This window comes from Channa argus, chromosome 9 (assembly GCF_033026475.1).
Source record: "Channa argus isolate prfri chromosome 9, Channa argus male v1.0, whole genome shotgun sequence".
NCBI classification, from domain to species: domain Eukaryota; kingdom Metazoa; phylum Chordata; class Actinopteri; order Anabantiformes; family Channidae; genus Channa; species Channa argus.
Window position 1 is genome coordinate 11,758,040 of NC_090205.1, and position 27,620 is coordinate 11,785,659.

A 27,620-nucleotide genomic window follows, 5' to 3' on the forward strand; every position below is an offset into this window, starting at 1 on the left:
GAAATAAAATTAAACATGTTTGGGAATATCCAGTCTTTTTCTGTTTCATATAACACTTCATTTCCACCTCATTTCAATGTAAATTACTTCTACTTTATTGTAGCAAACAATTCAACAATTCAATTCAACTCAGAATGGCCTTTTCCCCCAGAGATCAAAATTTGAAAGTAATCCGAATATAAAGCTAAGCTTTTCTGAGAATGGAGTCACTGTTCTGGGAACAAAGTCACAATATTCCTTCAATAAGTCTGAATTGTCATGGAATAACAATTCCAAAACACTGTTACAAAGGTTTGTTCGTAATATTTGCACAGGGTGGAGATTCCGAGTTTAATGCAGAATAGTTTTTTAACGTGTCATTAAAAAGCTGCCTTACTTCATACAAAGTGTGACGTATGATGTCCAGATAAATCAGGGAAACTATTTGTATAACACCTGAAAGTTCAAACTCGTATCAGGGAACTGGTGTCACCGAAACTAAAGAGTCGACCTCAGTGGTCAACAGAAACACGACGTCCCACCCTTTTTACCTGCTTCAGACCCAATCACAGCAGCTCTCGAGGACACGCACGCTCCGTGAGGGAACATGTGGGCGAGCCGCAGGTAAAACTCAGGTGTGTTGACTGATGGAGACTTTCCGAGAGACGTTGTAGCGCTGTAAAAATGGCAGTTAAGGCGTCACAAGTGAAGATGGTTTGTAATGAGAAAACTTTAAGAAACCTGTAAGCTGGTTATACCTCACCTCAGTTTATTTGTCTTTCGGAAACTGGATGGAGTGATTGGATCAACGACGTCAGGTTGGATTAGTGCGTGCGAACAGCTCACGATGATTTTTTGCAGAACAGGAGCTTTACTTGCTATTTTTGCAGCTTTAGGTTTTTACCATGGCTCCCGAGGAGAAATCTCTTCCGGGGGTGTCACTGTTGTACCCCCAATTAAGCCCAGTGATCCCCCCCACCCCATTCCAGACGGAGAAAAAGCAGATTTACCTTTGTTTAAAATAAATTATCCAAGAATCCAGATTCCCCTTGAGATCACTCTTTGGATGCTACTAGCTTCCTTTGCAAAGATTGGTAAGTAGCAAAAGCCCATGATCAAAAAAGGGGGATTTTCAGATGGACTATGTCCCCTTCAGACAGGATGCAGGAGGATCTTCATCTCATGTTCCTGTTACTGAAGTCATGTGTCTACTCATAGGTTTCAATGTATACCACAAGATCACCATCTGGGTGCCAGAATCATGCCTCCTGATCAGCATGGGTTTGATCGTGGGTGGCATCATATACTGCATCCACCAGGAGCCCCCTGCTGTGCTCACCAGCAACGTCTTCTTTCTCTACATGCTGCCCCCACTTGTTCTCGAATCAGGCTACTTCATCCCCACCAGACCTTTCTTTGAGAACATTGGCACGGTCTGTTAAACATCTGCCTTTTCTCCTAAAACAGCACTACTTGTTTTCATACAAAGACAATTTGATGTTTTCCTTCTGTGTGTTCAGGTGCTGTGGTTTGCAGTTGTGGGGACTCTGTGGAACATCGTTGGAATGGGCTTGTCTCTGTTTGCCATATGCCAGATTGAAGCTTTTGGTGTGCAGGACATCAACCTCCAGGAGAACCTGCTGTTTGCTACGATCATCTCGGCCGTGGACCCTGTGGCTGTGCTGAGCGTGTTTGAAGATGTGTCTGTCAACGAGCAGCTCTACATTGCCATGTTTGGGGAATGCCTCTTCAATGATGCTGTCACTGTGGTGAGTGGGCTAAAACTAAAGGAACCAAAAGATGTGTGAATTTGTGCAGTTTAGAGGGACTATTTGGACACTGCTTTGGAATCTTCTGGGCTGCTGCTTGTTATGAGAAATGCAGAGAAATGCATCTACTCTGCGGGATCTGGGGATGCAGTTAAAATGTCAGAGAAGATGACTTTAGTTTTTGTTGTTATATTGTGTGTTTGCACATTTGTTGTTTTTAACTGTATCTGTGGATTTTTAGTGCATACTTGAATGGTTTTGGTTATTAACTTATTGAATTTTAAACACAATTTACCATCATTTGTTTTTAATTTTCCTGCTATACTTTCCCTCACCATACTGGACATGTTCGTAAACAATAGAGGTTCATGTCTGCTGTCTTTGAGCAAATATAAACCTTTATAAGGTTTATAAGGTTATAATTTGGAGTTTTCAACAAGATTTTTTTTGTCTGGAACTGGCTGCTAATGGTTTACACTTTACACAGCTACAAACAGCAACGCACTGTTTTCAGTTTCAGGTGTGTCCAGAAGTGAACTGTTTGGCTCATTGTTCTCCATCTTTTTATTGTCTGCAGCTTAGTTTAATTTGAATCCATGAATAATCTGCAAAATCATTCATTTTTCTTTACCTAGCATAACTACAGTACTGTTACCGTACATACTACAGTGTAAGTATTTTAGTCACAGTCAAGAATGCTAAATACCTTAATTAGACATAATGAACTGCTGACATGACAACCAATCAATTAATCTGTAGTTTCATGCTGTCTTGTGAGCCAGGGTTTTCTTCTTGGATGGCATCTGTACAGAGTGACTTGACACTGGTTTACTATAATACAGATTTTCACAGATAATCCTTATGCCAAGTCAGCAGCACTTGCCCGTTTTTGCAATGTACGGAGGCATAGATAGTAAACTGCGTGTGGTGGCATTTTCCAAAGACACATTCAAGGCCACTGCACTATATTTATTTCTGTTCAAATCCTCTCCACTTCACCTTTAAAATAATACAACAATAGAAGCTGAAGCTTTGCTGCACACACACAACACGGGCTATTACATAATGTGTTGCAGGGAAACATTAGTAGGATTGCTGCACAGAAAATGTATTAAAAATGAAACTGACTTTTGTTAAAGATGCCAGAGATTTGTGTCCATAACCCAAGATCATTAACTCTTTCAAAGCTTATTTGCTTGGATGCGGCCAAACCTGTTTCTGAGGTGAATGCTGAAACTGATAGTATAGGAGGAGTTTACACACATCATCTGAAACTTGCCTTAGGTGAACTCACGCTCAGATTTCCTCTGTTGGGCTCTTCTTATTGTGCTCAAACATTATCCACCCCCCCATTAATTTGGTCGTAGCTTTGTTCTGAAATGAAGACAAACATTTTTCCAAGAGACTGGTAAAGCCCAGCCCACAATATGTAACACATGTATTGCTGTTACCAGTAAAGAGAAAGACAATGACAGCTGAAGAATGGGTTGCCCTCAGGTGGTCCAAGCTCCTACGTGTGATCCTCCATGTGATTCTTGTTTGTCTTCTTCACCTGAGTAACTGGAGCAGAAATAAGGATGTTTTCCCAAGTGTTACAAATGCAACAGTAAACATGGAGATGTTATTCAAAAATCAAATTGAATTGAACTATGATCTGCTGATGTTATCATGTTTTAAAAGGGTTTTGACTCAATAAATGACAGTGCACATATTTAATGTAGTGAAGGAACTGTGTTTTTCAGCAGAGCCGCTTGCTTGTGTCATCACTGTACAGGAGAAACGAAGGGATCAAATTGCACACAGTGCAGAGTAAACATTATGATAAATCGATGTTATCTTGAACAGGGCCATTAAAGGCCACAGCCACGGACACCACCCATGACCGGTTGCTGGAATGTGTGAGCTGTTGTATAGGTTCTGGCTCTGTGTGAACCTGCATGTTTATCTTTTCAGGCACTGTACAACATCTTGGCCTTTGTAGCAAATATGCCCGTGGTGGAGTCGGTGGATTTTTTCCTGGGGGTGATGAGGTTCTTTGTGGTCGGGCTTGGTGGGATGGGCTTTGGCATTCTTTCTGGCTTCTTTGCTGCCTTCACCACAAGATTCACCTCCAAGGTCAGGGAGATAGAGCCGCTCATCATATTCATGTACAGCTACCTGGCCTATCTAGTGGCCGAGCTCTTCGCTATGTCTTCCATCATGGCGTGAGTAGATTTTTAACCGTTTACATGTCTTAATATTTCAGTTCTGCAAGAATACAGCAAAATAACACTTACGTATGTTTTTCTGCAGCATTGTGACCTGCGCCATCACCATGAAATATTACGTGGAGGAAAATGTTTCCCAGCGCTCATGCACAACCATACGCCACATGATCAAAATGTTTGGTTCCATCTCAGAGACCGTCATCTTTTTCTTCCTCGGTGTCGTCACGGTAACAACAGAACATACGTGGAACTGGGGATACATCCTTTTCACGCTGCTGTTTGCCTTTGTATGGAGAGGTCTGGGTAAGTGAAGGGCAAAAACAATACTTCTGAACAAAACTTCTGAAAGTAACATCTTGACATGTTCCCATTCTTTTCTCTCAGGTGTCTTGTTTCTGGCACAGATCATTAACTTTTTCCGGACCATCCCATTCAACTTCAAAGATCAGTTTGGCCTGACCTATGGTGGTCTGCGAGGTGCAGTCTCATTTGCCTTGGCCTTTACTCTTCCTCATAACATCAGCCACAGGCAGCTTTTTGTCACTGCCACCATTGCCCTGATCCTCTTCACTGTTTTTCTTCAGGTAAATGTTTCTGCTGTTATTTAATTGCACTGCTGCAGTAGCAAAAGCACTGTTGTCTGCAGATAAAATTGAGGTTTTGTCTGACTTTGAGGATATAAATATTCAAGACCACTTTAGTATCTACAAAGGGAAGACATTGAAGCTAATATCTTTGCTTGAGCCTAGGCTTTCTAGTCAGTCTCAAAGAGGAAAACCTTTACCTACTTCTCTGATCACTTTGGGGTTTTTGGCATGAGAATTCTTTCATTGTTAAACGGTAGATTTGTGTAGTTCTAGTGAAGCAACTTTGTATAGAACAGTTCACAAAGCCTGAAGAACCACTTGTGAACTGAGGAGACCATTCATCAAATTTCTTGATGCTGCTGGCCAAGCCAATTATAAAGTGCAGTTCTTTAAATATGAGCACTTTCCAGGGGTTATTGGCTGTACAGCTGTTCCCATCAAATCTCCATCAACTAATACAGGAACATTGATTGGTGTTCAATCAATCAAGTTGTATGCACTCCTAATATAAAGTTTTCAAACTGTTTCAGAGAGGAGCTTCTTATTTACTCCATAAATAAATCCAAAAATAGATGAGCAGCAAAGAAACAATGAAGCTCATATCCACACGAGAGGAATGGTCATACATACATTTGAATTATGGAAAAAGTGATTCCAGTGTTCATTTAACACGCTTAATTTTAGGTCAAGAAAAAAATGTAAGATGATCATTGGTACAGTGGTACTGCACAGCTGCTTGAAGCGGGAGCACTGTTCCGATCCTCCAATGGAAGTTCAGGATTCAGCAGATGTGCCTGTAGCTGAAATATGGTTTTCAAACACATTTGCCTCATTCCTGTGTTTTTTTTATATCGTAACTCGTATCGTATTTTTGGTATATTTAACACACCATTTATGCTCAGTGTTTCTTCTGAATTGTTTATAATATACCATCCAGGGGTAGCTGGAGCCTCTGGACAGGTCTTTTCTCAGCATTGTCTCTTTTAACATCAGTTTAAGGTTAAACTCTATAAAGGCAGGAATAATTCAATAGTAAAGGCCTTTTCTGGACTTGAACATTTTCATTACCATTGTATTCACTGCCAAGTGAAGCCCAACTGCTTTTTTTGCTTAATTTCAATAATTGCACCCTTTGACACCAGGTGTTTTAGTAATTTCTTTTCATACTTACTAAAGATTTTTGAGCAAATTCATTTTACCTCTGCCTTTATTTTGCCTCCACACTTAAAGTAGTAAATGGTATTTTATATTCCATTGTGTGTTTTTTATGAGCTCCACTACACCAACAGAATCTGCTCATGCTTAACCTAATGTGACTTAACTCAGGTATTCTCATTTGGGCTTACAAAACTGTGTGTGTGTGTATATGTGTGTCTTTTTACACATGCCTAATTGTATGGCTATAAATGAGAATTTAAATGAATCAAGTAACATACTATAACTGACAAAGGTCGTATCTGCTCCAGTCTCTGAAAGCTTTGTTTATTGCTGAATGTTTGATCTGTTTCACTTCTCCACAGGGCATCAGTATTCGTCCTCTGATCAAGTTCATCAATATACGTAAAACCAGCCGCAAACTTGACACCATCAATGCAGAGGTTCACTGCAGGGTATGACACAAACTGTGGTTATCGTTAATTTAGTAAACAAAGATTTTATTTCATACTGTGTTCTCGTTGCTCTCAGCTCATGGAGCACACTGTAGCAGGAATAGAGGACGTCTGTGGACAGTGGAGCCACTACTACTTGAAGGACAAGTAAGAACTTTCCTTGCTCATTCTACTCAACATATAGCCACCCCAAATAACAAACTGTCAGTCAGTTAAAGGACACCTTCACTTTTTGCGAACTTGCTTCTTTTGGTTCTAGTTATGTACATGTACATAAATGCCATTAAACGTCCCATTGACATATCACCTATATCAAAATATCTCTCTACCTCTAGCTGAAAAATGCCTCCAGGTGACATCACTTAGAGGATCCTTCAGTTTGGATTGTTGTCTTGTTGCTCACACTATGGAGTTTCTAATCATAGTCAACCTCCATTTCCAGAGCTTCCCCAGGTGGCATCATTTGAGCTCCTAATGATGAAAAACCCTGGGTGATGTCATCTGGAGGAGTTTTTCAGCTAGAAACCGGAAAATATTTTAATATAGGGAACTCTGTGGGAAGTTTAAAAGCATTATTGTACATTTGCACACTAAATTAAAGCCAAAGAGCCATATAACACAGTCATTATTGAGCTCCCTGCATTACATTACTCACTAATACTACTACTACTACTAAAGAAACTGGAAGAGAGATACCTGATTTCCTACTTTGAGTTTCCCTCCTTGTGGTTTTGCTTGATACTGTTGTTCAGTAACTGTATGGGAATGATGGCAGCTGAGACTAATGCTCAGACTTTGGTTTCATTTTTAGCTTCTGTCATCAGTTTTTCTTACCAAAGGCTGAAAGTGTTTTTCTTCTAACATGTCTACCCATTTCCAGGTACCAGGGACCAGGTTGTTCCCTCCCCATTGTACATTCTCTTCTTGTCTTTGTTGACACATTCTTCCTGCCTACCTTGTGAGACAGGTTTCTCAAGTCATAGATTTTAAGTTGGATTTAACTTGTCAAAATAGGCTGTAAACATGGCTGTAATAAACAGAGCAGTCAGAAAGCATTCATCACTGTCATCAATTGGCATCTCCTCTGTCTCACTTTCAGGTTTAGGAAGTTCAACAATCGATTCTTAAGGAAAATCCTTATCCGAGACAGCCGAGCCGAGTCCAGTATTGTGTCGCTGTACAAGAAGCTTGAGCTGCAGAACTCCATGGAAATCCTGGACACAGTGTTTGGAGACATCAGTGCTGCTCCATCACTCATCTCTCTCTAGTATGTTTTTCATGTTTCTGTGTCACTGTGACCATCATAACACCTCCTTATTGTCAGTTCAGAGTTTGAAAAAATTGTTTTTGTTAAATTTTTAGTGAGGAAAGGAAAAACTCAGCTAAACCTGAGAAAAAGTTCTTGGCATCTGACCTAAAGAACATGCATAACATCCTGTCCAAGAACATGTACACCACCAGACAACCGGTAAGATTTTGAATAATCCGTCAGAAAGATAATGGCATGTATTGGAGACTATTTGTTGAATATGCAAAATGATATATTTTTGAATATGGATATTATTTTAGTTATTTTAATGGGAAGATTTTAGAAAAATACTTGGCATTCTGAGAAAGATAGGAGAACCTTGTTGAAATTTCTCTTAAGGACCAATTGATGGTCTTAGTGATTGAAAAAAAAATGTCTTGTTCTGAATGACAGAACGAGCTATGGGTTATGTTTGCAGGGTTTCCAAATGGAGACATGAATCTTTGTGGCCCAAACATTTATTACCACTTTTGGTTGAGTAAGTTGCAAAGCTTTAAAGAAAATTGTCTCCTATCAAACAATCTCAAATGTGTTTTTGTCTCCCCTTAACAGTAAGTCCTGACCTTAAGGTAGGGATGTATTTTGCTGATACTAGTATCAGGTATCAAATGGGTTAACTTGGCAGGTGCCCTCTCCTCCCACTAAACCTTCCAGCACTATTATGTTAGAAACAGTGAATTGTTGTGAACGACAACAAAACAAATGCTAACTTTATGTAATTGCTAGGTTTATGGAGCTATTTGCTGTATATGGAAACTCAAATGTACTGTAATTGCAAGCCTTTTGTAAGGTTATAACACTGTGGCCACCTACAGGATTACATGTAAATTTATGACAGACACATGGTGGAATCGTTGATCCGGAAAGTGTTCATCAACAGCCTACATCTGCTCTGTGATACTGTAGTAGCTTGTACTTTGTGTTTTTTTGTTTTTTGTTTGTTTGTTTGTTTGTTTAGATGGTGGCATACACAAGGAAGCATGCCCTTCCCAATGAAAGCCACACAAAAGAGATACTCCTCAGACGTCATGCCAGCATCCCCCGAAACCTCAGATGTGGCATCTTCCGGCAATCGGTAGGTAGTAAAAGACACATTTTGGTATGGACTTTCTTTCCTTGTTCATCATTCACCTTTTGCCCCGTCTGTATTTTTCTTAACCGTTCTGCTCTTTCCTTCCTATGTTATCATCAGATGGTGCCCAAGTACTTCTCTCTTCCTGCAGGAGAAGGTCCATCTGGGAGGCAGAGAAATGCAGGTGCAGTAAATTACTTACACCAATTATTAACCCTTAACATCTATCTTTTTTTTGCATTGGTTTTTGTTTAATTAGACTTAGGATTCCAAACTCTATGATATGATTTAATGATATGATGTAAAATATAAGAAAAAAAATAAAACGTGAATAAGAGAATGGTTTTTGCAGCATGGCTCTTGGATTGTATACATTATGACTTTAGTCCAGACTGAAACTTGTGCAGCCATTCCTTTGACTCATAGGGGAAAACCTGCTGACTCTGGTGATCTATTCGTCTTGCACCACCACAAGGTTGGAATTTGTAGTTAAAATTAAAATGCCTCAAAGACTATTAGAGGGACGGTCAGGCCCGGTGCCCTTAGTCCAGCTAAACCCTGGCAATGTGTTGAATGGCTATTCCCTATTCTAGCTATTGACTTCAACCAGTTCTTGTCCCAGTTAATTGTACCTTTGTGTTTTAAGACAATTATTCCTGCAGCCAAAAAACACCCTGTCTCCTGTCTGAGAGATTACAGACCAGTTGCTGTAATTTTACCATTTCATGGAAAATATTTGCTCGTTTTGAATTTGATGGCAGCAATACATCTCCAAGAAGTTAGAGCAGGGGCAACAAAATACTGGAAAAGTAATTGCCGCGAATTAAAAACAAATATAGAAGCATTAGACAACTCATTAGGTTAATTGGCAACAGGTCAGTAACTTGACAGGGCATAAAAGGAGCCTTTCAAAGAGACAGAGTCTCTCGAATGTAAAGATGGGCAGAGGTTCACCAATCTCTGCCTGGACATCCCTGCATGGGCTTAGCAACACTTCGAGAAATCACTCTCTGTGAACACAGTTTGCCGTGCAATCCACAAATGTCAGTTAAAACTGTATCATGCAAAGAAGAAGCCATATGTGAACAAGATGCAGAAATGCGTCCATTTTCTCTGAGCCAAAGCTCATTTAAAATGGTCTGAGATAAAACGCAAAACTGTTCTGTTCTCAAATGAATCAAAATTTGAATTTCTTTTGGAAACCATGAGCACTGCGTGGCTGTGTAGGAGGAGTCCGGGTGTTGGACGGACCTGCCTGCAGTTCAGACCTTTCACCAATAGAAAACATTTGGTGCATCATAAAATGAAAAATCTGGTTGTTAAAAGAAGACAGGATGCTATACAATGGTAAACATCACCCTTTTCCAGCTTTTTTGAGATGTTGTTGCCATCAAATTCAAAGTGAGCTAATATTTTCCATGAAATGTTAACATTTCTCAGTTTCAACATCTGGTATGTTGTTTATGTTCTATTGGGACTAAGATGGGGGGTTGATGAAATTTGCAAATCATTGCATTCTGTTTATATTTATATTGTATTTATTTTACACATCATCCCCAATTTTTTGGAATTGGGGTTGTAAAACAGATTGATTCATGTTCATGCATTTTAATACTTTTTGGTGATCCACTGACTTCACATCACCACATATTTTTGTTTTTTGGTCATATACTGTATAATTGGTGTCTTTCTATTATAAATAAAGAAATGCGGGTTTGAACAATATTTGGCTGTAAAAATGTTGGTTAGTGGTGGAATATTGGGTTGGGATGTAGAAGGCTGTGGGTTCAAATCCCACCCCACCAGGGTTGGCCCTGCCCAGCCACCAAGGGCCACCTTGGTGCTGGTCCCGAGCTGCAGCATGAAGAGCATGTGGCGTAAAAATTATGAGAAATCAACCTGCGGAACATGTTCCGCTGTGGCGTCCCCCGAAGGGACAACCCAAAAACTGTTGATTTATTAATATTTTTATTTTTTAAGATTTCAATTTTTTGATTTGAGTGCTGGTGATCTTTTAACGTAGGTTTGTGACAATTGTGCCACTAGCATTGATCTTTATTGGATAAAACTGTTCTCACATTTATTTTTCCTAAAAAAAAATATATATATATAATCTGGTTTGCCTTAATGACTTCACTCTGCAATTTTTAAAAATTATTTTTTAATTTTCCTTAACTGTCGTAGGTAATTGGGAAACCATGTCAGAGGCGGCCCTCCCCTCCAGACACTCTCAGCTTGGTCACCCAGCGCACTGCTCCTCCAGCTCCATGGTGCCTCTACGCAGGCGGGACACCAAAAACACTCCCTCAATTGAAGTCGTGAATGAAGGAAGGTATGTTGATCGTCACATACCTGCTCCTCGAAATCACATCAACTCCTCCTTAAATAAAAGCAACTTTATGAATGTGAATCACGGAGCACAAAAGATGGAGCAGCAGCTTTCATCTCCATCTTCAGCCTGGGCTGCTGAACCCAGAGACGGTGTCACACAAAAATCTTTGCTGAGGCCTAAGTGGAACCCTGCAAAGACATAAAAGTGTTTTTGGGCTTTCAGCAGAAACTTGATTACCACAGACTAGGTCTCAGCTTGTCATATCCAGTACCTTCAGAAGGTAGTCATACCTCTGTACCTCATGGGACAATGCAAGTGGGATTGTATGAGCAGGTGAAATTAAAGCTCAACAAAGTAAGTAAAAAGTAAAAGTCTGTATTTTCTGTGGCCACTGTTTATGGGAGAAAATCATTTAAAACTGGATGTCCGTTAATTTTTAACAGAGGGGACCCACCCCTCAAAGAGGAAAGAAGAAAGAACTGATGGGCACCTCAGCAACACAGTGCATGTTTCCTTTTAAAGAAAGGAAAATAAACAATTCTATTGTTTAATTTGTTCCTTAGATGTATGTAGCTGTGTATGTAGTTTGTGCATTATCATATAGTCGTGACCGCAACTGAGAATCATTTTGTTTGTCCGTTATGCTAATGAACCTCACTTTTTTTATTTATTATAACATGATGAGTATAAATTATTGAATGTGACACTGAAGGCACCATCCAAAGAAGAGATCATGGGAAGTATGTACAAGAGCATTGAGTCAAACCTACACATTGCAGTACAAATTTCAGTGTTACCTTAATACACACTAGATTTATGAGTCACTGACTTCTTAACAAATGTATACCTCTTTCAAGTGGTGTTTGGATTAAAGAACAAAAGCGGTGCCAGGAAATTCAGTAGAAACTTTAATAAACTGCTTTTTCAAATCTCCATTAAAACAAATAGTAAGATAAATTAAAGAGGCAATACAAGTGTGAAATTCAACAGTCAAAACCAGAGAAATAGCTTGTCGTATACCACCATGTGAACCATTTTGGATGCAGTACATTAAAAAACAAATCAGGTATTGAGGTGATTGTTATTGCATGTAGTAATATTCTGCACAGTGTAAGATCATTTATGAATGTCTGAAGTATCAGCGTCTTCCTGTACATTGGTGAAGCTGTAGTTGTAGGAATGTAAGTGCATCATTGTTCGGGGACTAAATAGATGGAAAATATAATAGCACTATCATATTAAAAAGTGTACATTGTTTCCTGTCAAGCTTTCAGAATTAATATGTGCAAATGAATGTCCAATGTGTTTCTGTGTGAGGAGTTTTGGCCCTGAGTTCACCTTACCACTACTCTTAAGTACTCTTGAACTCTTCTTCCTGAGAGAAGGACTGCAGTGCTGGTGATAATGAGCCATTTTGACTCCCAGCATTGTGCAACAATCCAGCTTCAGTTGGGACACATTGTTCCCACTAATGAGTCCTCACAGCTAGATCCTACAGATAAGAGCACTTCTGAGTGGTGCATATCTGTATTGTTTTCATAACTTCTCGTAATTCATTTTGTTACTCTTAGTTTGGCTGATTTTGTCATCCCTCTCCTGTCCCATTTGGGGATCCTGATGAGCAGTAAACCTACAGCTGCGAGGGCCAGAACCACTCCCAGACTAGGGGGACCACAAGGGCTGAATTCCTGAGCAAGACCAGAAAGAAGAGGAGCCAGGACACGACCCACAGCAGTAACTGATTGCCCAGCTCCAATCAGAGTCCCACTGGCTTGGACCCCTCCCCTCTGCAGCTCTAGGTCTGTGACACACGTCCGGCCGATAGTTGTGGAAATGGCAAAGAAGGTGGAGGTCAGTAGTACCTGCCAGACGCTGGGTGCAGCAGCATAGAGGAAAATAAGCAAGCAAGTGAGCACTGTGGAGTGGAGCAGCAGAGCAGGCATGTTATTTCTGTAGAGCTGTGTCACTGGACCCACCAGAAACCCAGCCAGGGCCCCTAAGGTGCTACTGTAGCTGATGAGGTAACCCGTCATCTTTGGTTTCAGTGAGAAACGCTCCTCCATGGCCAGAGAGAAATTACTGTAGTAGAGCATAATGGCTATGGCCATTAGAAGACGCACAAGAAAGATGTCCCACATATCAGAGGAGGCCACCATGTGGATTTTGGAGCCCACTGAGGACAGCTGTCTCCAAGCAGGCTGAAGCAGAGACCACTCCCTCCACCTGAGACCAGCATAGTGATTCTGTAGAGCCCTGGAGCTGGGTTCAGAACAATTACTTTCATATAACCCATTTTGTACGGACTTATTACAGTGGTTGTCATGACAAGGTTTACTTGTGTTATTGCTGGAGTCGGTATCATTGCAGTGAACTAGTGTTTCACTCCATGGTAGCATCCATACTAGCCCTGAAAAAAAAATTCACTTTGTTAGATAAATAGTGCAAATACAAGTTATAGATTAAATATTATTTTATACATTATATACAGATTATAACAGTTCTTTCTTTTCCCCATTCACCTGCATTAATAAGGAAAATTGCTGCACAAGTAAAGGAAGAGGTATAAAAGCCTCCTTCATGCTCGGTGAGATAGCCACCCACCACAGGACCCAGAATGAAGCCAACACTGGAGGCTGCATTAAAGTGTCCCATCACAAGGGGGCGCTCTGACTCTGACACCAGGTCAGAAAGCAGGGCTCTGCAGATGGATAAGGAGTGCTTGAACAACCCTGAGACAAAGGACATATTGGGATGAGTAGCTGTGCAATTATCCATACACTCTGTCCTGCCTTTAAGATAAAAGTGGTGGCCTATTGAAGTGTACAAAGACATGTATAAAGGATTATTAAGGAGAATTTTGTTTTTTAATATCAACTCTCATCGTGTTTTAATTATTTTACACAAGAAAAAAGATAAGAAAAGAATTAGTTATATAACTAAACAAATTAACTGATCGATGGAGTTCTAGCTCACTACTAGATTTTTAAACTGAAACATCCTTCTGTCTGATGGTTTATTTGAATTTCGACATATTTAAATGGATTTGCTACATAGTTTCAGGGAGTGGTCCAACCTACCCACAGGTATCCGTGCCAGGACAAACAAAGCAATGTTGGTGGACATCCCCAGCAGGCCATAGCCTAGAGCACTCAGCAGCAGGCAGGCCAGCAGAGAGTATTGCCGTCCCACCACATCGCTCCAGCTGCCCTGTCATTCAAAGACACAGAAAAGGGGCTTAATAGGTGGACAATACGGGAGGTGAGAGTGGGATGAAGAGTTGTTGGGATGTAATGATCATGACTCCTAACATCCCCCTCCCCCCAGCAGGTGTGGTTAGGAGTGGCCTCCCTGGTATTAACCTTCCTGTAGATGAATAGGTAGCATGAAAAACTGGATAAAATTGTCTTCTGTTAAGGGGAATATTTTCAACCTGAGCTTAATAGCTAATTTCTCTCTCAAGCGATTTATCTTCTCTGTCCAAAATGTGCACATTGTTGTCCTCCAAGAAGTGTTGTTTGGTGGCAACTAGACTTGCTGGTAAGACTTTCCACCTCTCATCCATAAGGCTTCTCCAATTTTTACTATATTATTGTCCTCAAACAGGTGACCTTTGTCAGGTGTGGGTACCCGGCTGATTCTGGTCCTGAGGTGTTGCTTTTTCTTCTTCTTTTGTGGACGAGTCTCTGTGGGGTTGAAGTAAACCGGTATGTGGTGTAGTGTCAGAAAATCCTTAAAAACCTTCTCCGATATTCCAGTCATGTGAGCATTGCCAGGATGTATTTCTTTGACTTTGAGTCTCTGTTCTGTCTGTTGTCCTTCTGTTGGATCTGAACTTAAGGTTCACATAGGATAACCCCAGACCTTGAGAGCTGCCTTTAGATATAAACTGGACACCTCAGTGACGTTTCCGAATAAGAAGAAAGAAGTTCAGTTCACATATCTCAACTTTCTTATAACCACACCTAGATGAGTGACAACCTTCACTGACATAAAGACCTTTATTAGATTCTCACATGCATGTTTATCTTTCTATAGATGTGAGGACACATAGAGTAGTGACTTGATATATTTCCTAGTCCTGTACCCCTAACAGTAATGATTGCAACTTCATAAACCCAACTGTTAACCTAAACCTAACTTTTCCCTAAAACCAGCTCTTTGAAGTTGTGGGGACCAGCAAAAATGTCCTCACAATAATGGCATCGGTCTCAAATTTGTCAACACAGCCACAGAAAGACGTGTGTGTATATACACACACAGACACACACGTACAAAACTGATGAAATAATTAAATTAAAAACAACTGAGTTAGCAGTTTTCTGAATTTAGCTGGGTGGGATAATCAGAGACGTACACATATCAGGATTCAGCCAGTCTGCAACAACTGAGTCTTTGTCTGTTTAATTTGTCGCATGATCCCTAAGAAATAAACCACTTTCAGGAGCTGTGGTTGGCAGGAGAGAGATATGAAAAGCTGAGAATCTTACATCAGATGCCACGCCCATTGTAGGGTACTGTAGATTTTGAGTAATTTAACATTTTTGACTTGTTTAGATCATCATCATCATTCTTCGATAGTTCACTGTGCAGTATTTAATGTTCAGTCTCCACAGGTGTCAAATGTAAAATAATTTTTCTATAGGAAGAATATTTGTGGATCTGAGGCTAATTAGGAGTTGCATGTGTGTGTGTGTGAATATGAACAGACTAGATGCATCGTGTGACCACAATCAACCTGAAACAGTGTTTATTGTTTCCATGAAATACCACAGATGGCACTAACTGTGAGCATGCCTTGTCAAGCAAGAGAGACTGTGTAGAGGGTTAATAACAGAGACGAAGTTCTAGGTTTATTTCAGACAAACAGTAAATCAATACTTACAACTACTGTGCTTGAGAAGAGCTGTAAGATCCCATATGTAGATCCTGCAACAGTTTCAGTTTGAATTCATATTTAAAATATAATGGCAGCAGATACGAGTCACATGTTCAGAGCTTGCATTGTAAAATCGCAAGAAATACCTATCTGAGACTAACTTAATATGATTAAGACAACAACAAATAGTATTTAAATCATTTAACTGTACTATATGCTAATATGGAGTTGAGCCTTAAGTTTCATAGCTCAACACTAACAAAGTCATGTGGGACAAGAAAATAAGCTAAAAGTTGAGCACACTTCAATATAATGACAGAAATGCAAACAGAGTTCTGTGCAAACAGCAGTATTTATACTTGGAAAACATTAAGACAACATATATTGTGCTAATGTTGCCTCTTAACTTTGGCAAACCGATGAAAGTCTTTTTACAGCTTGCCTGGTTGCTCCGTAATTGTGCATCAATCAATGGTCAACCCTACATCTGCTATATTGTAGTAAATACAATACTTTGAATTACCTACTATACCAGCCACAGTAGGATTGGCTCCAAGAGCTTTCACGTGATGGCTCAGGAGTGGGATGATCATGCTCACTCCAAACAAATCCTAACAAGAAGTTGAAGGAGAAACAATAAGAAGCAGGACTGAGAGCAGTGGTATCCTGTAGTTATGATTATGATAAATCCCTGAACAATAGAAAATGTGTAATATATAATTGAAATGTGTTCAACATATAATTGAACAAAGCCACTGTCTTGTGTTCAACTCAGAATTTGGGAACAGTTGAGGAGCCACAAAAAGTCATAGCTCATCCTGTTTATCTGCTTTGCAGAGATAAGAGCAGCTTTGCCAAGTTTATGATTGAAGTCACACAGTAATAATACAGTGTTCTACCACCATCTATTGCACTAATTGGATAAGATTCAGTAGCATCACTGTCCCGGCAGTTTGTGCCTGCTCCCTGGGCCAAAGATCTCACTTCACACTAGTAAATCTTTCAGCCAGATGTGCAGACTGAAACAAAAAGTTAGTTTTCCAAAAATCAAATCATCTTTAGAAATATGAACAATATTTCCAAACACCCAAACATGCCTAATGTTTTTGGATAGTGAATAACATGTAGTAATGAGTGACCGAGTGGTGCTGTACTTACAGATACACGTGAGCCATATTCAGAAAGAACAGTTAACATAAACATTATAGATTAACAGTATATAAACTTGTGTTGCTATTTAATTTAATCTATTAATTAGGCTGTAACACAGTCACTTGCAACACCCTGGACACACACACTGTGGCATTTTTGTATATGACACTCGACTTTGAAGGTTTTCTGAGTTATTGATTTGTTTACATCATACCTGCCTTATGAAAGCAGGACTTAATGACACTGCACAGGCCACTCGGGCACCTGAAACAAGCACCGTCGGGTCTCACTCAGCAACTCACCATAAAACCCACCACGTAGATACATTGGATAATCCTGGTCCGTCTTCTCGGTTTCTGAAATAAAGCGCTACATTTCTGGTTGTTCATCCTCCCGTTGTGACAGTTCGGCTCCAGCCAAAGCGGAAGCGCACATCCTCTCCACAAATGAGCCAACAGCGCATACGTCTCAACCCTGCGTTTGTCTCACAGACAAGGGGGGACTAAGAACTGCTACATTTTAGCCAACTGTGTAAATGTAACTGGTATAAAATCAGCAGATAGAAGTATGAAGTATAAATTCAAATTCATGCAATCATACTGGCTGCTTCAGTCATGGTTTGTTTCTCAAGTGGTCAGTTGTCGGATTGTCCGCTCGGACTCCCCCGTGGCTGCTCTCACAGGTGGCATCGTCCGCCAACGTCACAGAGCTTCAGCGCACTGAATTGAGAAATTCTTATTCATAACAATAAATCAGCGTACCGAGTTAAAACGTATTTCAAATAATTCACAACAAACATGGACTTAGATTGTGTTCATTTATTTTGACAGTGCCCATTTACGAAAAATTGTGGACTAATGTTAGTACCTACACCCACATAAAAACACACATTGAGGGAAGTTTTGCTTTATTTTGAGAAAATGTAAAGTTTGGGTGCTTAGCAGCTGCAACCTGCATAACTCAAAAATATATCTCTCATTTGCTGATGTCACTGGCTAACTTTAATATAAATAAATGTAAAATCACTGGCAAAAACACTTCGTAACATTTCTTAAAACTATAACATTTTGTACAATGTTAAAGATTTTTGTTGAAATTATTCCCCCCGGCACACTATTCTGTTGTTGTTGTTGTATTTTTTATTTATCTATTGTAAATCAGAATGTGTCTGTGAGCTTCTTTAATGACAACAAAGTTAATATAAATCAAACACAGTATGTTTTGTGAGAAAATGTGATAGTACAAAATCCACCAAATTAATGTAAATTATTACCTACTGACCTTGTAAAGATAAAGAAGACACATCTTTACCTTTGGGACCAATCGTAAGAAATTACAAAAACATTCTGAATAAAGCAAGTTTCCTTTGTCAATCAAACTATTCAGAAAATTAATCTAGACCCTAGTTTAATTTTCAACAGTAGACTAATGCTGAATTTGCTCTTTTATCTGTAGAGCTTATCAGTGATAATTATGGATGTCTAAATGTGATTACGTCACAGATTTCTTTATTAGATGAAGTTTTAAAGCCAAGATATTGTACACTAACTATTTCATAATAGGGTATAATGGTGCTGGTCTGTTATTGGGGCGCACACTTAGGGAATAGGGTGGCAACATTTGGAGAAGTTAAAGATTACATTTAAAATATATAATTTACTGTACATTAATATTATATTATATATGTGTTTATGAAGTGTATTTTCACTGTAAGAAATGCTAAATGCATTACTTATGTATTTTTTTTACAATTTTTTACTTCAAATAGTTGGGGGGAGGACAGAACCCATGCCCTGCAGAAATAATTTGCCTGAGTGCAACTGCTACCAAAATTCTAAAGTGACATAATATATGAAAATAATTCAAACTCACATAATCCTTAAATCTTATTTATTTCTATTTATTCATAACGGCCATGATTTATTTTAGTATCAGATTTGGTCAGTACCCTTTGTACTAAAAAGTTGTACATCCTCTTGTAACATACTTTACAGTGATGAAAATTGTCCATAAGCCCCATAGCAGCCAAAAGATTTTTTTTTTTTTTTTTAGATTTTTCTGAGAATTTAATGGCACACCACTTCCTGTGTTCTTTTGTAGCAAAAGCTATTAATATATTAATTGGAAATGGTACTAGATGTTTAAAAAATATTTATTTACAAATATGGTAAAGGGATTTTTAATAAAATATTGCATAGATGCTACCCTGTAAAATGTAATTTATTTTTAGCTACATATAAAATAGTTTGATTTACTCTTTGCATGCTTTTATTATTTTGCTTATTTTATAACTTAATCTGATTTAAAGTATTTGTTATAGTACTGCTCACTTTTTTAGCTTAAAAGGTATAAACTAAACAAATACACAAGACACAAACAAAACTCTAAAAAAGTTAAATCACACCATACATGGTTCCTTTATGATTTGTTCTTACTAATAAAGTGATTAATAACAACATTTTGCATATGTAGATTTTTGTAGACTTTAAATAAATTCTCAGGAGGGGTTTTTTAATTGGCCTTTAGCTATGCAGAGCGGCTGAGAATGTTACTCCACCACCATCTGCTGGGCAAACAAGGGCATCCAAAACATTACACACAGCACACAAGATTTTTTACAGTATCTTAATGGCAGCAGTGCCCAAAAAAACATTTTCTGTTTGAAATGATCACTCTGTCACAAACTTCAGAGAACTAGTTGTAGTTCTTGAATGTATCTTAAAGAAATTATATATTGGCATCTTGTTGAAATTAATCCATTCTAATATAACTTTATTAAAAGTTTTGAAAATTTCTGTTAACTTCATGTTACAAGCTCTGCAATACTTATCGACTATACAGATGTACATGTATATAAAAAATTGTAGACTGCTCTCCGGTCAGTTTTTATGAAAGACAGGACATCACAGAAACAAAAGGAATTATTTTAATTAACAAAAGTAACAATGTGAGGCAGCAAACGCTGGAAAAAAAACTAGAGTTAATTATTTAGACAATGCAATTTCTTTAGATGAAGATACTCTATAGAGGTATGTAGTGGTTAAAAAAGAAAGTCATTATTATTGCAACTCAAAAAATACGTTGCAACAAACATGCTGATAAATGCAAAGCATGAAACAGGAAGAACAGGAAGAACGTATACTGTAAATAAAATGATTAAAGTAATCATAGTCATTATGTAGAGGATGGATCCTTCCTCTGTTGTTCTGCTGGAGCTTTATGCTGGATTTACACCCCCATGACGCAAATTTGTTGTTTGTGATATTAGATTGTATCCATAAAACTTAGTTTGATTTGAGTTGAAAATAGCGGATTGTAAAATATCACTGATCTACTCAATCTATGAAAACATTTTTGAAAGTGTTTGTTCTGTGTTAAGTATTTGACCATACACGATTTCTCATAAGTGTCTGAAAAGAATATTTCATCTTACATCGTACCCCCCTACACACACACACACACACATACACACACACACACACAAAAATACACACACACGGGTGGTCTGGGTCACATCAGTGTGTAAATTATCGAGCGTCTACATACCGGTTCACAGCTAAATATTCTCCTTAGATGTTACTAAACCACTGGTTCCCCCTCTGCACACTCACAGAGGTTTTTAATCCTTCTTTTGAACATTTATTGACACAATAATAACAGACTGGCACTGTATGTGAAACCTGGTAACAAAAGTGAAACATTGAATAGCTTTAATTGTCAAGAGCATAAAATGGATTTTGGCTGCAGCGCCTTTATAGTTTAAACCTTTTAAAAAGCTTAATTCAGTAATAATCTCACCCTGGCCCCTTAAAAGTTATATGAAATGGTGCATTTACATTAATTTTCATCCCCTCTTTTACAGAAAATGATACTGGTTTGTTTATGTGTGTTGTCCTTTTTAGATAGAGCTTTTGAAATGTGTGTGAAAGTGGGATAGTTTGGGATCATTTACTCCTCTGCTGTCCTTTCGGTCTCACCCTGCCTTGACATTCCCATGGAGAAGCTGGGTGTCCAATTGCCCCTGGTTATTTCTGCAATGATCCACTCCCTGCTTTACACACTCGTCCCCATGGTGGAGTGAAACAGCCGTCTTCATTATGACCCTAAATATAGGCCATGGGGTGGGGTGTGGGTTGTGTGGGCTGGCTGCAGCCATGAGCAAAGGGTCCAAAGGAGTCATGCGCACAACCTTGTCCTCCTATGACTCCTACAGTGCAACCAAAGTGGAATCGAGATCCATTAACCCAACATAAATTAGCTACGCAGAGAAACAACACTTCTTACTTGGTGGATCTACCTGTGCAACAGTTTCTTTGTCACATGCGCTCGCTGTAGTTGGAGGGAAAATTCAGATTGAGTGTGGACTAAGTGTCAGGTCAATCCTGGACCATGAAGCTTAGTGTGGCATTGTTTTTTGCGGGGCTCTTTGGGGCACTGGCAGCCGTGTTCATCCTGCTCTCGTTTGGAACTGATTACTGGCTGTTGGCCTCTGAGAGCTGCCACCCAAACCCTGACGGATCTCGTAGCTTTGCTGGTGTGACTGAAGAGGTGAGTCTTGGACCTGAAATAGCAACAGATCAAGGAGACTTAGAAGATTACCAAATATCACTCTGTAATGTCTACAATAATGTGGTTTTAGTGTAACCCGAGGAATTAAGATCAGAAGCTAAAAAATAATCACTTGAATTCCATTGTTTTACATTGTATTTAAACTTTGTTCTAAGGTTGAATCAAAGTTGCTTCCGCTATTTGAAAATTGTGATCAGTTGCTTCAATCACTCTCTCAGTAAATAAACTGCAGGGCAGTGAGGCATCCCTGCCGGGTGTAATGAGACACTGTTTAATGTAGTGTGTGTGCAGCTATGCAGGGACTGAGACACAGCTTGTATATGTGTTAGAAATACAAATACCAGTCATCCCAGAGGTATGGTACTGTATTAAATATCACAGACTAGAACATACTTAGCTTTTCATAGTGGGCCCTGACTCTGGAATTGAGACATGATATCACCACAATAAAAGTGTTTCTTTTTAAACACAGGACGTAGTACAGTGTAATTTCATCATAATCAATTATAATGTATGACTATGCAGTAGATCATTTAGGACGTGAAAAGATATCAGAACCCAATTAAAATACTGTCATTTTCATGCTTCATGCTTTCATGCTTCAGTCCAGTTATATTAGTCATCATGCAATATCTCAGATTGATGTTGTCACCTGTTATGAGATGGCCTGATTCCGATGAGACACATGAAGATATAAGTCATTTGTTTTTTAATTTCAAAACAAGCAAAACAATGTCAATTATCAACAATGTCTTAAAGGGCTGATTTCTAAATTAAACATGTTCTTACATTGTGACATCTGCTTTAATTTCTCTGGGAGGTGATATGCTTACATAATATCATTTTTTTATTTTTTATAATTTTTTTATCTCAAGTGCAAAAATAGTGGGCACTATAGTGATGACGTTTTCCTGAGGAGTAATATACTCTAATGAGGTTAGAGGTGATTTTTGACCTGTATAGCAGCTGCACTGTGCCTCCATGGCAACACACTGTTTTTTTATTTTTTATAATTTTTTTATCTCAAGTGCAAAAATAGTGGGCACTATAGTGATGACGTTTTCCTGAGGAGTAATATACTCTAATGAGGTTAGAGGTGATTTTTGACCTGTATAGCAGCTGCACGGTGACTCCATGGCAACACACTGTACACCTGTCACAGACTGTAATTACATCAACAGACAACACCGACTGCACACACAACTATATTCCAACTGCAGAGTTATTATTCTTTCTTTTCTTTCTTTTTTTAAGCATGGAGGTAAAGATTTACAGAGCAGTACTCTGTATCACGAGGGCTTTTTCTGGAGGTGTAACTTTAGTGGGATCGTGGATGATAATGATCTGCTGTGGAAACTCTGGTTCAGTAAGTGAAACGTTTTATTTTCTCATTATTCTCTCCGATGCTTTCTATTTAACGCAATCTGATACTTTTCTTTAAGCTTTTAGTCACTTTTGTCCGACCGTACTATAGAAAATGTACTATTATTAAATCAAGACAAGCGTGCTGAGATTAATCATCTAGTTTTGTCACATGCATCTGCTCAGTCATATAGCTGCACTATGACTATGTTGCAGAATAAATGTAAGTTTAAATGTGCTGATATTCTCACTATAAAAACTGCATGATGTCATAGTGGTAGAAACCATCTCGACCACTGCCTAGGCTAAGCCATGTGATGATATTTTGGTCATTTGTCAGGTGATTCTGTGTCATCTATTTTCTTGTGGAGACAATGGTGGTGCACTGTCAGAAATGGCCTGCAGCATCAAAAGAACCTTGTGAGGATCTGTGGAATTTCACTTGTTGAAAGAAAAGATAGAAGACAGTAGAGAAAGAATATAAACATAAGAGAAAAATTGTAGAATAATTTTGCTGCTCTGTTGCTAAAATGAAGCTATGGAATTTGCCACATACTACAAAGTGAAAAACCTGAGAATCAAACAACTTACTTACAAAGATAAATGTAAATACAAATTATCAGCCTGTATAGAACAGGCAACAGCTGATGAATATTTATTAAACAGTAAACTTAATAGTGCTGGGATGCAGACATGTTTCATGTCATTTCCTATATAATTATGTTAGAAGTCATGATGTCTGCCAATATTACATTTTGAATTGTTTGTCTGCTGATGTATTCTCTTTGTAGCAAATCAGCCACACTCAAAAGAGTGCCAGCATGCCTACCTCTTCCCATTCCCAGTGTCTCCTCAGAGCCACAATACCACAGAGTATGATTCTGCTATAAGTAAGTCCCTGCGTACTTACATTAGACTATTTGTGCAGCGAGAGACTGTGTTTTCCTCTAATTCAATTGCTCTGAATACAAACGGCTAATATTTCTGTTTTCCAGTCTACAGAGGTTTCTGGAGCATCTTTATGCTTATTGGTGTGGTGGCTGTAGTGCTTGGGGGGTTCTTGATCATCTGTGCTGCTCCTTTCGCCAGCCACTGCCTGTATAAAGTAGGGGGTGGTCTCTTCTTGTCATCTGGTGAGACTTTGAAATGGCTCAAAACAGCGATTTAATTAGAATTGTTGTTGATACAACAACCTAATCATTTTATAGTTTTAATGTTATTTATGAAAACCAGATAATTGTCTTAGTATTTTTAATTCTGATACTCAAATTAGTTTTATGCACTTTAAAAAAATCTTTTTAAATGCAAATCTTAACAGTGAGAATACATAATTTTACAGCATTCTGTTAGCACTCACACAACAAGAAATTGATTCTTCTTTTATTGCCTGTTTTGGATCCATTTATATATCAAAGGTTTATGTGTTCATGCTTGTGTTGCCTTTCTTTGTACCAGGTCTTTTCCTGCTGTGTGTGGTGGTGATGTATGTACTGTGGGTACAGGTGTTGGATGTGGTGAATGTCTACATAGACCACAAACGCTCAACAGGGTGTCCAGAGTTCCAGTTGTCCATCACCTACGGTCTGTCCTTCATGTTCGCTCCTATTGGCATCTTCTTCTGCTTTCTGGCTGGCCTACTTTTCCTCCTCATCGGCCGAAGCCTCCAGATTAAATAGAGGATGGGTTAAAGGATGAGTAGGTGCTTGACATGTTTGTAATGCAGATGTTCTCTTTCATTTTTACCAGAAGACATTTGATGTTGTCCGTAACTGATCTTACAGACTCAGGCACTTTGTTCTAATATGAAACTATTACAACCCATTGCATAGCTCACATCCATAATCACTCCACCCATGAGTTAGATTTATCCTGATCACTGTATAAATGCCTGTGGTGCAATACATATTGAGATGATGTTTATAAGTGTGTGTTTGAACATGAACTGCAGCATTTGTGTTTGCATGGAAATGTGCATTGCAATGTTCTGTATATACAGTTCTATGAACGGGTCTGGAAAGGCCCAGAAGCCTTTTCTGTATTCAGTTCAGTCAATAAAGGATAACATGATGATATTTCATATTTTATCTATTGTCCACAAATCTAATTAAGACCAAAACCAATAGTTAATTACAGTCATTACTCTCTGACTTCCCTGCTTAGTCTGTTGCACTCAAATCAAAAAATTGAAATCTATTAAAACAGATCACAAATACTTGCGACGCTCTTTTTACAAAAATTAGTTTCTGAAACGGAAACTTAAGAACTGTGTAAGCTGCAGCTTAAATTATATATTTAAACTGTATGAACAATGGTAGGGGTAAGCTGTTGTTGGTGCTGGTCTTTGCATGAGGTTTGCTTTTTGACATAAAAAAAAAAATCTAATATCAGCAGACTTTTCAGGACTTTTGGATAATTATGCCTAATATTTTCTGCTTTTCTTAATTATTTAATCATATCTGTACATAACCTGAAACTGTAGATCTGGTTTGATTGTATTGTGCTTAGTCACCAGTTTATTGGTTAAAAACATTTTATTTTGTTTATAAGTAAAGCTTGATGCATGAATTACTTATTATGTTCCTTTTATGTTTATGTTATTGTGTTTTTATTGTATGTTCCGCTATTAGTTTGTTTTCTCCCAGATTTTGTTAAATGTGTTGTGAGATTCTGACATAATTATGTAATATCTGTCCAGAAAGAAAAACTTGTTTCCACTTTTCAATGAACAAAAAAATAAAACAATACAAATACATGATCTTCATGGTGGAACAAAGTCAAAGAATTGCTGGTAGTTTTTTTATTTCTGAATCTCCCACCTGTGGATTAAGTGGTGCTGAAACTACTCCCTATGTGAAATCACACCAGGGGTATGTGAGAATAGACCCACCCGACTGCCCAAACCCTTAGTCTGTACAGAGCTTTAGAACTTCTGTATTGCTGCCAGAAGAGGAGCAGGTTAGGATTTAAAGTGTACTTGAGGATAGAAAGGATAGAAATCCAACCACAGTGTAACAGAATATGCATTATTCAGTAGGTCAGGGTCTTAAATGACGTATTTTTCAAGGCCAGCCAGGAAGTTAGCATCTCCCTGATTCCATTAATAAAAAGCCAATGGGAGTTTTCTCATGGCCGTTGTAATATTATTACAGAAAATAGGCTTAAGACACTTACACGATTTGTTCAGCAAGAGAATCTTCACAGACAGACATAACTTTTCTGATTTTGGAAGCTTAAATACAATTGCAATTGACTAGTGAATAGATTAATTGGCAAATGCTAATGAATTCCTTTTTAAAGTGTGAAAGCTCACATGTACAGCGAGTGATATATTTAATGATGATTGTTTTTAATGGTAGAATAAAATGTGAAAATCTTTTGACCCTGTGACCTTACAAATTAAAATCCCCTTGAAAAAACCCCACAGACTTTCGGATGAAGTCCACAACTCCAGCCAATCAGAGTATAAATGATGTAAATGTAAGTTTAATAGCTTACGAAGGACTGATTAGTACAGAAGGCATTCCTGGCTATTTGTAAAGATGGATTTTGAGAAATCTCAACCACTTTATATGAACCTAAAATATAATATATACCGTATGTTTAGAATTCACTAAACATTTATTTTAAAAAATTCGAAGCAGGCACAAAGACGCAAAAAAGACACAGACTATTAGACAGGAAACCACCTATTAAGGCTATTTTTCCTGTTAATTTTCTATGAAATAGGATCACACTAACACATTTTCAGGAAGTACATAAAGATTCCGCCAAAATACCACACGGTGGCACTGTTGTCTCACTTGTTTAAAACTTCGACCTGCAACCTATGAGGCAATAATCCCATTTTGCTTGTCCAGAGTCTGTGTGGAGTGTATGTGGCTGTATGCATTTAATCACAACTTCAGAGGTAGGATCTGTAGATGAAAGAATTCACACCTTGGCTGACAGACGGATGGTAATTTCACTCATGAATGGAGCATTTGATCATGATCTGAATGGACTCCCGTGTCGATTCTCATGTGTCTGTATCAACTCTGTGCCTTTCAAGCTTTAAAATATACTTATCATACATAGGGAAATGCATCTACATTTTGCTTTAGAATGCAGGAGAGCGACACAATGTAAGGCATTGATTACTTTGTGAGATTGATTTGCCTTCACAGAGAACTCTTATGATGGAGTTTCACACATCCACATTTGTGAAATTTTTAAATTCAAAAGGCCTGTGTCCACACATACCAAGAGAGAAGCCACACCAAGCCCCAGAACAGCCAGGTGAGAAGCCTCACTGAGGTGGACCACTACAGACCCCACATAGAGGCCACAGAGGTTGGCAGGTGCAAATGTATTTGTAAGATAAGATCATAGGATTTGTCCTGTTTCAGGTTGGAGCGGTCCTTTCAGCCAAGTCTCCCCTGGGAAAGAGGTTTCTTATCTGGTGGACTTCCTGGTTTAAATGAAATCCTAATAAGATAAAAAAAAAAGGTTTAATCATTTTTCTATCCAAGTCCTAGTGACAGTGTATGTGAGAAAGAGAGAGAGACAGAGAGAGGTTAATGCAGGACTGAAGCAAGCTACCTGCAGAAGAAGCCAGAGCCTTGCAGTCAGTAATGTCATCAGAGTGGGAGTCCCAGCTGAATTCAGCACTGTTCTGCATGATTGCCCATGATAATTGTGTGTTGATAGGGAGCGCCGGAGATGGAGTATAATTTCCACCGAGAGATTCCTAAACAAATACCTGTGCTCAGCAGAGGGATGGAGTGCAGTAGGAGGTGAGGAGGAGAATAGTGGATGAG

The 27,620-nt window shown here is 38.6% G+C and overlaps 3 protein-coding genes across 3 annotated transcripts; 2 read left to right on the forward strand and 1 right to left on the reverse strand.

The window, feature by feature from the left end:
• The first annotated feature begins 604 nt into the window (after window positions 1–604).
• slc9a2 (solute carrier family 9 member 2) lies at window positions 605–12,120 on the forward strand. The gene is made up of 13 exons (XM_067516770.1): window positions 605–1,073; window positions 1,198–1,412; window positions 1,500–1,748; window positions 3,702–3,952; window positions 4,041–4,258; window positions 4,340–4,539; window positions 6,063–6,152; window positions 6,229–6,299; window positions 7,252–7,419; window positions 7,515–7,620; window positions 8,420–8,536; window positions 8,654–8,717; window positions 10,718–12,120. Exons 1-13 carry the CDS (start codon window positions 827–829, stop codon window positions 11,065–11,067), a joined length of 2,346 nt encoding a protein of 781 aa, XP_067372871.1. The 5' UTR covers window positions 605–826; the 3' UTR covers window positions 11,068–12,120.
• mfsd9 (major facilitator superfamily domain containing 9) lies at window positions 12,084–17,349 on the reverse strand. The gene is made up of 6 exons (XM_067516772.1): window positions 17,196–17,349; window positions 16,265–16,352; window positions 15,748–15,791; window positions 13,943–14,072; window positions 13,385–13,594; window positions 12,084–13,272 (listed from the first exon to the last, which is right to left on the reverse strand). The coding sequence occupies exons 1-6, from the start codon at window positions 17,280–17,282 to the stop codon at window positions 12,419–12,421; spliced, it is 1,413 nt and encodes a 470-aa protein (XP_067372873.1). The 5' UTR covers window positions 17,283–17,349; the 3' UTR covers window positions 12,084–12,418.
• Window positions 17,350–21,053: 3,704 nt separating this feature from the next.
• On the forward strand, window positions 21,054–24,766 carry tmem182a (transmembrane protein 182a). The gene is made up of 5 exons (XM_067517283.1): window positions 21,054–21,441; window positions 22,717–22,828; window positions 23,616–23,714; window positions 23,820–23,957; window positions 24,280–24,766. Exons 1-5 carry the CDS (start codon window positions 21,283–21,285, stop codon window positions 24,498–24,500), a joined length of 729 nt encoding a protein of 242 aa, XP_067373384.1. The 5' UTR covers window positions 21,054–21,282; the 3' UTR covers window positions 24,501–24,766.
• The last annotated feature ends 2,854 nt before the right edge of the window (window positions 24,767–27,620 follow it).